We start from the raw sequence: 12,881 nt of genomic DNA, 5'->3' as shown, positions 1-12,881 counted from the left end.
TTCCACAAGGATACCAAGAAAATTAAGCAAATTCAATGAAATTGGAAAGTTTTTTTAGCATCATATGCGCTATCTAAATCTTGAAAAAACTGGGTTTAAAGGGTCACTGAAACCAAATTTTTTCTTTCGTGATTCAGATAGAGCATGAAATTTTAAGCAAATTTCTAATTTACTCCTATTATCAAATTTTCTTCATTCTCTTGGTATCTTTATTTGAAATGCAAGAATGTAAGTTTAGATGCCGGCCCATTTTTGGTGAACAACCTGGGTTGTTCTTGCTGATTGGTGGATAAATTCATCCACCAATAAAAAAGTGCTGTCTAGAGTCTGAACCAATAGAAAAAGTTTAGATGCCTTCTTTTTCAAATAAAGATAGCAAGACAACGAAGAAAAAATGATAATAGTAGTACATTAGAAAGTTGCTTAAAATTGCATGCTCTCCCTTAATCACAAAAGAAAAAATTTGGATTCAGTGTCCCTTTAAGGGACAGTCAAGTAAAAAAAAAAAACTTTCATGATTTAAATAGGGCATGTAATTTTAAACAACTTTCCAATTTACTTTTATCAACCTTGAAAGCCGCCTCTAATCTGAAAGCATTTTGACAATTTCTCACCACTAGAGGGCGTTAGTTCATGTGTTTCATATAGATAACATGGAGCTCATGCACGTGAAGTTACCTAAGAGTGAGCACTGATTGGCTAAAATGCAAGTCTGTCAAAAGAACTGAAATAAGTTGGGCAGTCTGCAGAGGCTTAGATACAAGATAATTACAGAGGTAAAACGTGTATTAATATAACTGTGTTGGTTATGCAAAACTAGGGGATGGGTAATAAAGGGATTATCTATCTTTTAAAACAACAAAAATTCTGGTGTTGACTGTCCCTTTAATGTCCCTGGCAATCACTGTTAATGTACTACAAAAGAAACAAACTCAATAACCCAAATATAAAATAAATATGTATATAAAATACTCAGATTATTAGAAAGCATTAGATTAGCACAAAACAAGTTAGGTTAAAATTTTATTCAGTTAATTGCTCTTGTACATTATTAAATTAGAAATTAACAGTTTTAAATGAAAAATGTACAATGTGAGTAAGACTTTACTAAATACATTTATTCAACAGTATAATACTCTTCTTTCACAAATTTGTACTCCTTGCGATTAGCGATTGTTTTTCTCAGGTCTGTAAAACACTGTCAGAAGGTAAATTCCTGATTGCCAAGCTCAATTAGTTTAATCTTTATAGGAAACTACACAAAACATAACCTTGCTTTTATAAGTACAAATACAATTTTAAAACTGGCTATCAGCTGTAAGGGTATTAGTTAAAAAAAAATAAAAAAAATAGTAGATGCAAAAAAACCATTAAAAATAAATGTTATGCTTTTTGTTCAGAAAGGCTTCAACATATGATGGTCAGGCAAGTCGAGCGTTAGTTTGTTTCTCTATCTGCACATGACAAGTGCAAACGTCTGTATACTAAAAAGCAATATAAATAAATCGGCATTAAGAGTACCATTTCGTGTTATTCAGTTTTGGGGGTTAATCTGTTTAAAGAATTATCTGTCTCCCTTTTCCGTTTCTTTTAGTCATGTGATGAGTTTTTCACAACCACCAACTGAAGGACGCAGCCAGAGAAAAGGTGAATTTGGCACATCCCATTTCTTTTTCTCCAGCCTCCAGAATTACAGTCACTCGATAATTGCCATTTGCGAGCCAGGATGGGAGAGAAACATTTGGTATTGTGAAAGTGGTTTCTGGCAGTGAGTAGGATCCCTACAAAAAAAAGGGCACTTTATGTCACTGAAAAACAAAATTTATGCTAACTTGATAAAATTTCTTTCTTTCCGGGATATGGAGAGTCCATGACGTCATTCAATTACTAGTGGGAATATCACTCCTGGCCAGCAGGAGGAGGCAAAGAGCATCACAGCAAAACTGTTAAGTGTCACTCCCCTACCCATTATCCCCAGTCATTCGACCGAAGGGAAATGGAAAAGGAATAACACAAAGGTGTAGAGGTGCCTGAGGTTTAGTAAAAAATAACTGTCTTAATAAAGGGTGGGGTCGTGGACTCTCCATATCCGGAAAGAAATTTATGAGATAAGCATAAATTTTGTTTTCTTTCCTAAGAGATGGAGAGTCCACAATATCATTTAATTACTAGTGGGAACCAATACCCAAGCTAGAGGACACAGAAAGAACAGGGAGGAAGAACAAGACAGTCAGACCTAAACAGAAGGCACCATCACTTAAAAGGACAGTCAACACCAGAATTTTTGTTGTTTTAAAAGATAGATAATCCCTTAATTACCAATTCCCCAGTTTTGCATAACCAACACAGTTATAATTATACATGTTTTGCCTCTGTAATTACCTTGTATCTAAGCCTCAGCACACTGCCCCCTTATTTCAGTTCTTTTGACAGACTTGCATTTTAGCCAATCAGAGCTATCTCCATGGTAAATTCACGTGGATTAGCTCAATGTTATCTATATGAAAAATGTGAACTAATGCCCTCTAGTGGTGAAAAACTATCAAAATGCCTTTAGATTAGAGGCGGCCTTCAAGGTCTCCGAAATTAGCATATGAACCTCCTAGGTTTAGCTTTCAACTAAGAATACCAAGAGAACAAAATTGGTGATAAAAGTAAATTGGCAAGTTGTTTAAAATTACATGCCGTCTTTAAAACATGAGGGTTTTTTTGGACTTGACTGTCCCTTTAAAGAACATTTCTCCCAAAAGAGGCCTCAGCCGAGGCAAAGTATAAAATTTGGAAAAAGTATGCAGAGAGGACCAAGTTGCAGCCTTGCAAATCTGTTCCACAGAAGCTTAATTTTTGAAAGCCCAAGAAGAGGAGACAGCCCTAGTGGAATGAGCTGTAATTCTCTCAGGAGGCTGCTGACCAGCAGTCTCATAAGCAAAACAAATTATACTTCTCAACCAGAGGGAAAGAAAAGTAGCAGTAGCCTTCTGGCCCTTAAGCTTTCCTGAAAAACAATTAAACAGGGCGGAAGACTGGCAAAAATCCTTAGTCGTCTGTAGGTAGAATTTTAGAGCACGCACAACGTCCAAGTTGTGCAACAGACGTTCTTTATGAGAAGAAGGATTGGGACAGAGAGAAAGAACAACAATTTCCTGATTAATATTTCTATCCAAACCACTTTAGGAAGAAACCCCAATTTAGTACGAAGAACCGCCTTATCCACATGAAAGATAAGGTAAGGCGAATCACACTGCAAAGCCGAGAGTTGCGAGATTCTCTGAGCAGAAGAGATAGCAATAAGAAACAAAACCTTCCAAGATAGCAACTTAATATCTATGGAATGCATTGGCTCAAACGGAGCCTGCTGCAAAACTTTAAGAACACGATTAAGGCTCCAAGGAGGAGCAACAGGTTTAAACACAGGCCTGATTCTGACCAGGGCCTGACAAAAAGATTGAACATCTGGCACATCTGCCAGACGCTTGTGTAACAATAGATAATGCAGAAATCTGACCTTTCAGAGAACTGACTGACAACCCTTTCTCCAGACCTTCCTGAAGAAAAACCAAAATTCTAGGAATCCTGACCCTACTCCAAGAGTAGCCCTTAGTTTCACACCAATAAAAGGTATTTACGCCATACCTTATGGTAAATTCTTCGAGTAAAAGGCTTGCGAACCTGGATTATGGTCTCAATCCATGCTTAGACAGAACTAAGCGTTCAATCTCCAAGCAGTCAGCTTCAGAGAAACGAGATTTGGTTGGAGGAATGGACCCTGAGTTAGAACCTCCAAGGTAGCCAAGATGACATCTTCACTAGGTCTGCATACCAGATCCTGCAAAGCCATGCAGGAGCTATTAGAATTACTGATGCTCTCTCATGTTTGATACAAACAAAAACTTGATGAAGGAACGCAAACGGACGAAACAGGTATGCTAGACCGAAATCCCAAGGAACCGTCAGAACATCTATCAGAGCAGCCCTAGGATCTCTTGACCTTGAACCATACCTTGAAAGCTTGGCGTTCTGCCGAGACGCCATCAGATCCAACTCCAGCACCCCCCATTTGAGGGTTAACCTGGAGAACACCTCTGGATGGAGAGCCCACTCTCCGGGATGAAATGTTCAGGAAATCCGCTTCCCAGTTGTCCACTCCAGGAATGTGGATGGCAGATAGACAACAATTGTGAGCTTCCGCCCACTGAATAATCCGTGCCACCTCCTTCATGGCTAAGGAACTCTGAGATCCTTCCTGGTGGTTGATGTAAGCCACTGAGGTGATGTCCGACTGAAACATTGTAAATCACTCTCAATTCCAAGATGTTTATGAGGAGAGAAGACTCCTCCAGAATCCATAGTCCCAGACTGCTCCCCAGCCTAGCAGGCTGGTATCCGTGGCCACAATCACCCAGGAAGGTCTCCGGAGGCATGTGCCCTAAGACAGATGCTCCTGAGAAAGCCACCACGGAAGAGAGTCTCTTGTCGACTGGTCTAGATCTATCCTCTGAGGCAGATCTGAATGGTCTCCGTTCCATTGTCTGAGCATGCATAATTGCAGAGTTCTCAAATGGAATCGAGCAAAGGGAATGATGTCCATGGAAGCGACCATCAGACCAATTACCTCCATGCATTGAGCCACTGATGGCCGAACAGTAGACCGAAAGAGAGGCAAGAGGAGAGAATTGTGGACTTTCTGACCTCTGTCAGAAAAATTTTCATAGATAAGGAATCTATGATGGTCCCTAAGAAAACCACCCTTGTATCTGGAACAAGGGAACTCTTTTCCAGATTTACTTTCCATCCGTGGGAACGTAGAAAAGACAACAAGATCTCTGTATGAGAGTTTGCTTGTTGAAAAGATGGTGCCTGAACACTGTAACTTTAAGAATTTTTTAATACCCCAGCCGCTTAACGTTGTGCAAAGATTCTTTAAAATAATAAACCAATCAGGCTCCCTACACCTCAGACAGGCTGAGGTACCTTACCGTAACACTGATACACAATTTGGCTCCCAGAAGTCTCTAAAACGATTGTATAGTAGATTGACACTGAAGAGACTGAAATTCAATGATGCCGCTCCACTCTGAATATCCAACTGCAGAGAGAAGTCACAGGACCGACAGAGACAGAAAACTATGCAGCAAGTAAAAGGCGCGTGTTTCCCTCTGCCTACAACACCGGAGCTAAATTTACACAAACGCTCAAGCAGTCTGTCAGTTAGCCTGTTCTAGCTAAGCAAGCAAAGAAAACCAACTGCCAAATTTTAAATTTATACATAAATCCCTGTATAAAACATAAGCCCCACACAAATACCAATATAGTATTTCGACAAAATTAGCCCAAAGAGGAAAAACGTCCCAATAAAGGGAAGATTAACCCCTAGTCTCAACATACATAATGTGCCTGCCCACTGCCAAAGAGAATCCTGTATAAAGGATTTTAAAAATGTCCCCATCTACTCCATATGAAATATTCTTCTGAAGTGCAAGTCTCCAAGAACTAGAAGACAAATGCACTTACCTGCAGTCTAGCTGTCCGGCAGGAAGACAGCTCACAAGGCGTGAAAGGACACATACTCCTTACAGAGACCTGTAGAAAAAGAAAGAACAGAGTAACCATCTCTGGCTTTCTGTACCATGGGCAGCAATGTGCTTGGAAACAAAGCAAGGACTACCTCACAACTTCCTAACTGCTTAAAAGCCACCACTACTCTACTGAGATTGACGTGGACTCGGCTAAACCCAAATCCTTGCTTGCAGGGGAAAAGTACCTGAAAAAGGAATTAATTTCTTCAGACACCAAACTTCACCTCCTCCATTGACAAAGGCAAAGAGAATGACTGGCGATTATGGGTAGGGGAGTGACATTTAACAGCTTTGCTGTGGTGCTCTTTGCCTCCTCCTGCTGGCCAGGAGTGATATTTCCACTAGTAATTTAATGACATGGATGCTCCATATCTTAGGAAAGGAAGGAAGTTTTCCACATAAACAGAAACTAAAACAATCTGTAGATAAAGGCACATTAAAATTGCCTTTGTTGCATCTGAAATTAGATTATTTTAAAAATATTACTTTTAAAATTGGAGTTTCACCTTTGAATAAAACTATGTTTTTATGCTTGTGGAGGTAATAAACAATTAATCCCTGAGGATAAACTGTGCAGAAAAATGCATTTCCTGTTTCAATATCAGATTATGCAACCTTTATCATAAAATAAAATATTTTCACATTTGATTCCCAGTGTTGTTACAAAATGTCTTTAATGAAAATACTGTTTTACCTTTATAGATAGATCAATTTGTGTAAAACAGAAATAGGAGTTGTGAGAGATGCAATTATACCATTTAAAAAAATAAACGGAACTCACTGTCAACCAACAAAATAAGCTTGCGGTAAAGAGCCTTAAAAATGAACTTTACACAATACTAACAATTGTCCTATACCAGGTTACATAGCCTCATTGCTAATATATGCATTTATTGTATACCTAAGATGCAAGTGAGGAACCTGATTATATATTTGGGTTGTGTTTTTTCTCTCTGAAATCAGAGATTAGAAATTTAGATTGGGTGCTCTTAGGCATCTTTTTAACAAAAATTAGAAGGTGTAATTCGATATCTGGAAAAGTACGGTATTTTAAAGGGACATAAAACAGTATGAACTAACATAAGCTTCTAAATATATAATGCAGCCAAAGCGTAACTGCAAAGCGGTTTCTGTATTAATCCCTTTAATTCAGGCATAGTTTTGTTTGCAGCAATCTCCGCCTTTGATATTTCCATATATGGAAGGTGCTATCCAGGCCATAGCTTCTGCAGAATGCACTCTTGCACGTGCACGGTAGGGGGCAGAGTTACATGACACCTGACTAAAGCAGTGCACAGTATAATGCTAAAGCTTTTACAAAGCATGTGATACTATCCCCTTGGAAATGAGCAAGCCTCTTGGCAACAAACAATAGCAGTACCTGCTGTCCCTCCTCAACCCCCCCCCTTGCTTGCATAAGTAATTATCCTCATATGCACACTTTATTATATGAGACCACAAAGTTTCGAGTAGGACACTGATAAGGTGGGGTGAAGCAGGCTACATTTGGCAACACTAAAGTGTAAGTAATTTTGAAGATTTTTTGGAAATGTTATTAAAATACTTATAAGCTTTTTTTTTTTTTTTTTTTTTTACACACTGTCTTACCTCAGTTGACACTTTTGTAATATACATATAACTCAAAATGTTGTATGGCACTTTAATAAAGAATATGTGAAACTAAATAAATATCAAATCCATAAGCAGTAAAATACAAACCTGGATACACATGGCCAAATTCCAAAGTAAATAAAATCCCTCTGGTAAACCAGTAAATAAAAGTACTTACTGATCTGAATGGACAATGGCAGGGGAGTCCATAGGAATGCAGAGGTTCAGGACATTCCTGTCCTGGAGGAACCAATAAATCTAGGAAGTCGCAGATATTATCGTAAGTGCAGCTCCCAATGTTATCTACACATGGCACTTTTATCCATTCACCGAACAGTTTCTTTTCTGCACTTATAACAACCTAAGAATGAAAAGAAAGCAAGAATTGCATATAAGAAGATACCACCAATTATAATGAAAATGTATACATTATCAATTCAGGACATTGTTTGTTTGTGCCCGGCACGTTTTATCTTCCATAACGTGAAAATGCAGGTGATTTGACTTGAGTTGTTTATAACTGTTTAAAGGGTATATTGTATGTATCGTTTTCAGGTTTTGTGCAGTGTTAAAGGGACATGAAACCTTAAATATTTCTTCCAGGATCCAGGTAGATCTCTGGTTAATTTTATAAATGTCCACCAAATTACAGTTTAATATATTTTATTAAAAATACAGAAAGTAGCATCTTCATTTTTTTTTATAAAATGACTGCATAAAACAGTTATATGGGGTTAAAAGTGGTTGGAGTGGGGTGTTAGAAAAAAAAAAGGCATTGAAAAGTGCCTTTACATTGCGGTCTATGGGAACTCTGTGTTCCCAGTATATATGTATATGTATGTATATATATATATATATATATATATATATATATATATATATATATATATATATATATATATATATATATATATATATATATATATATATATATATATGTGTGTGTGTGTGTGTGTGTGTGTGTGTGTGTATTTATGTATGTATGTATATGCGTATATACATATATATTTATGTGTTAATATGTGTATATATACACATAAATCTATATGTACTGTATATAAGCATTTACATATATATTTAAAAATGCTGCCCATTGCTGCGCTAATTACACCCTTTGCTGCGCTAGGTTATCATGCCATGTCTCAAGAAATTGTCTAAAATGGTGTAAAAATAAAATGGTTTTCTGATATATTGGAATACCAGTAATGAGACCTATAAATGAAAATTATTGGGAAAGTCATTTGAAAAACTGTTTTTCTAATTGTTTGCAGTAACTTCACATCAGTATATAACACTCCATAACATTGTGCTTTTGTAAAAGATTGATTCATACTAGAGTCATCTGAAATACAACTGTATAGCTGCCTGTACGACTGCCTTGTTTTAGCTATGCAGCGATTTTAAAAAAAATTGCCTAAGTCTTCCAAACACATATTTAACCTAAATTAACATCTACTACCATTTGAAAATTGCTGCCAGTCATTAATAAACAAAGAAATGTGTTACATAAAAATCTCCAAAACTAAGCAACTTTAACCACTTCTCTTTTCTGCTATGAAAACATGGACCATTTGTTTTCTGAAGTCCTCTGTTAGCAGCAATGCATGAATTGTTTTTATTAAAGGGACAGTATACACCAATATACACTACTATAAAAAAAGAATATGCACAGATACTGATCTAAAAAAACAGTATAAAACTGTTATAAAAACTTACTTAGAAGCTCCCAGTTTAGCACTGTTCAAAAGATTAGCTGTAACAACCACTGCAAGTGGTTCTATAGCAAAAAAAGCAGACATCCCCCTCCCCCTTCATATGAAAAGACTCTTTACACAAACAGGAGCAAGCTGTGAGTAGGTATACATCAGTATACTTCTAAAACTTTGGAGTTAGTTAGGAGTCTGAAAAGCAGCGCAATTTTATTTAAAAATAAGCAAACATATACATTAAAAAAAAAAAAAAAAAAAGCAGCTGTATAGGCTATATAAATGGATCATCTAAAAAACATTTATGCAAAGAAAAACAGAATTTATGCTTACCTGATAAATTACTTTCTCCAACGGTGTGTCCGGTCCACGGCGTCATCCATAACTTGTGGGAATATTCTCTTCCCCAACAGGAAATGGCAAAGAGCACAGCAAAAGCTGTCCATATAGTCCCTCCTAGGCTCCGCCCACCCCAGTCATTCGACCGACGGACAGGAGAAAAACAGGAGAAACCATAGGGTGCCGTGGTGACTGTAGTTAAAGAAAGAAATTCATCAAACCTGATTAAAAAACCAGGGCGGGCCGTGGACCGGACACACCGTTGGAGAAAGTAATTTATCAGGTAAGCATAAATTCTGTTTTCTCCAACATTGGTGTGTCCGGTCCACGGCGTCATCCATAACTTGTGGGAACCAATACCAAAGCTTTAGGACACAGATGAAGGGAGGGAGCCAATCAGGTTACCTAAACGGAAGGCACCACGGCTTGCAAAACCTTTCTCCCAAAAATAGCCTCCGAAGAAGCAAAAGTATCAATTTTGTAGAATTTGGCAAAAGTGTGCAGGGTAGACCAAGTCGCTGCCTTACATATCTGATCAACAGAAGCCTCATTCTTGAAGGCCCATGTGGAAGCCACAGCCCTAGTAGAGTGAGCTGTGATGCGTTCGGGAGGCTGCCGTCCGGCAGTCTCATAAGCCAATCGGATGATGCTTTTCAGCCAAAAGGAAAGAGAGGTAGCAGTAGCTTTTTGACCTCTCCTCTTGCCAGAATAAACAACAAACAGAGAAGAAGTTTATCTGAAATCCTTTGTTGCTTCTAAATAGAACTTTAAAGCACGAACTACATCTAAATTGTGTAACAAACGTTCCTTCTTTGAAACTGGATTCGGACACAAAGAAGGCACAACTATTTCCTGGTTAATATTCTTGTTGGAAACAACCTTTGGAAGGAAACCAGGTTTAGTACGCAAAACAACCTTATCTGAATAGAACACCAGATAGGGCGGATTACACTGCAGAGCAGATAACTCAGAAACTCTTCTAGCAGAAGAAATAGCAACCAAAAACAGAACTTTCCAAGATAACATCTTGATATCTATGGAATGTAGAGGTTCAAACGGAACCCCTTGAAGAACTGAAAGAACTAAATTCAGACTCCAGGGAGGAGTCAAAGGTCTGTAAACAGGCTTGATCCTGACCAAAGCCTGAATAAAAGCTTAAACATCTGGCACAGCTGCCAGTCGTTTGTGTAACAAGACAGATAAAGCAGAAATCTGTCCCTTTAGAGAACTCGCTGATAATCCCTTATCCAAACCTTCTTGAAGAAAAGAAAGGATCCTAGGAATTTTGATCTTACTCCATGAGAATCCCTTGGATTCACACCAACAGATATATCTTTTCCATATTTTATGGTAAATTTTTCTAGTTACAGGTTTTCTGGCTTGTACCAGAGTATCTATCACAGAATCCGAAAACCCACGCTTAGATAAAATCAAGCGTTCAATTTCCAAGCCGTCAGCTGGAGGGAAACTAGATTTGGATGTTCGAATGGACCCTGTACAAGAAGATCCTGTCTCAAAGGTAGCTTCCATGGTGGAGTCGATGACATATTCACCAGGTCTGCATACCAAGTCCTGCGTGGCCACGCAGGAGCTATCAAGATCACAGAGGCCCTCTCCTGTTTGATCCTGGCTACCAGCCTGGGAATGAGAGGAAACGGTGGAAACACATAAGCTAGGTTGAAGGCCCAAGGCGCTACTAATGCATCCACTAGAGTCGCCTTGGGATCCCTGGATCTGGACCCGTAGCAAGGAACCTTGAAGTTCTGACGAGACGCCATCAGATCCATGTCTGGAATGCCCCATAATTGAGTCAACTGGGCAAATATCTCCGGGTGGAGTTCCCACTCCCCCGGATGGAATGTCTGACGACTCAGATAATCCGCCTCCCAGTTTTCCACTTCTGGGATGTGGATCGCAGATAGGTGGCAGGAGTGATCCTCCGCCCATTTTATGATTTTGGTCACTTCTCTCATCGCCAGGGAACTCCTTGTTCCCCCCTGATGGTTGATGTAAGCAACAGTCGTCATGTTGTCTGATTGGAATCTTATGAATCTGGCCTTTGCTAGTTGAGGCCAAGTCCTGAGAGTATTGAATATCGCTCTCAGTTCCAGAATGTTTATCGGGAGAAGAGACTCTTCCCGAGACCATAGACCCTGAGCTTTCAGGGAGTCCCAGACCGCGCCCCAGCCCACTAGACTGGCGTCGGTCGTGACGATGACCCACTCTGGTCTGCGGAAGCTCATTCCCTGGGACAGGTGATCCTGGGTTAGCCACCAACGGAGTGAGTCTCTGGTCTTCTGATCTACTTGAATCACTGGAGACAAGTCTGTATAGTCCCCATTCCACTGTTTCAGCATGCACAGTTGTAATGGTCTTAGATGAATTCGCGCAAAAGGAACTATGTCCATTGCTGCAACCAACAACCCTACTACTTCCATGCACTGAGCTATGGAAGGTTGTGGAACAGAGTGAAGAACTTGACAAGCGTTTAGAAGTTTTGACTTTCTGACATCTGTCAGGAAAATCTTCATTTCTAAAGAATCTATTATTGTCCCCAAGAAGGGAACGCTTGTCGACGGAGACAGGGAACTTTTTTCTATGTTCACCTTCCATCCGTGAGATCTGAGAAAGGCCAGAACGATGTCTGTGTGAGCCTTTGCCTTTGAAAGAGACGACGCTTGTATCAGAATGTCGTCCAAGTAAGGTGCCACTGCAATGCCCCTTGGTCTTAGAACCGCTAGAAGGGACCCGAGTACCTTTGTGAAAATCCTTGGAGCAGTGGCTAGCCCGAATGGGAGAGCCACAAACTGGTAATGTTTGTCCAGAAAGGCGAACCTTAGGAACTGATGATGATCTTTGTGGATAGGAATATGTAGATACGCATCCTTTAAATCCACGGTAGTCATAAATTGACCCTCCTGGATTGTAGGCAAAATCGTTCGAATAGTTTCCATTTTGAACGATGGCACTCTGAGAAATTTGTTTAGAATCTTTAAATCCAGAATTGGTCTGAAAGTTCCCTCTTTTTTGGGAACTACAAACAGATTTGAGTAAAACCCCAGTCCTTGTTCCACAGTTGGAACTGGGTGTATCACTCCCATTTTTAACAGGTCTTCTACACAATGTAAGAATGCCTGTCTCTTTATTTGGTTTGAAGATAAGTGAGACCTGTGGAACCTTCCCCTTGGGGGTAGTTCCTTGAATTCCAGAAGATAACCCTGAGAAACTATTTCTAGTGCCCAGGGATCCTGAACATCTCTTGCCCAAGCCTGAGCGAAGAGAGAGAGTCTGCCCCCTACTAGATCCGGTCCCGGATCGGGGGCTACTCCTTCATGCTGTTTTGGTAGCAGCAGCAGGCTTCTTGGCCTGCTTACCCTTGTTCCAGCCTTGCATCGGTTACCAAGCTGGTTTGGTTTGCGAAGCATTACCCTCTTGTCTAGAGGCTGCAGAGTTGGAGGCCGGTCCGTTCCTGAAATTGCGAAAGGAACGAAAATTAGACTTATTCTTGGCCTTGAAAGGCCTATCTTGTGGGAGGGCATGGCCCTTACCCCCAGTGATGTCTGAGATAATCTCTTTCAATTCTGGCCCAAAAAGGGTTTTACCCTTGAAAGGGATATTAAGCAATTTTGTCTTGGAAGATACATCCGCT

General features: G+C 39.6%; 1 protein-coding gene across 2 annotated transcripts in view; it reads right to left on the bottom strand.

Moving 5' to 3' along the window:
- Positions 1–1,010: 1,010 nt before the first annotated feature.
- The window catches only part of LOC128664032 (ganglioside GM2 activator), a 24,561-nt gene continuing 12,690 nt past the window's right edge, over positions 1,011–12,881 (bottom strand). For both annotated transcript variants that reach the window (XM_053718684.1, XM_053718685.1), the window contains 2 exons: positions 7,366–7,548; positions 1,011–1,781 (listed from right to left, as the gene is read on the bottom strand). In XM_053718684.1, coding sequence (XP_053574659.1) covers positions 1,611–1,781; positions 7,366–7,548 — 354 coding nt within the window. In that variant the 3' untranslated portion in view covers positions 1,011–1,610. The remainder of the gene's footprint in view (positions 1,782–7,365; positions 7,549–12,881) is intronic.

The sequence above is a fragment of the Bombina bombina genome, chromosome 6, assembly GCF_027579735.1.
Source record: "Bombina bombina isolate aBomBom1 chromosome 6, aBomBom1.pri, whole genome shotgun sequence".
In the NCBI taxonomy this organism is placed as follows: domain Eukaryota; kingdom Metazoa; phylum Chordata; class Amphibia; order Anura; family Bombinatoridae; genus Bombina; species Bombina bombina.
Note: the sequence above shows the minus strand (reverse complement) of the source record. Positions and strands in the feature narration are given on the sequence as shown.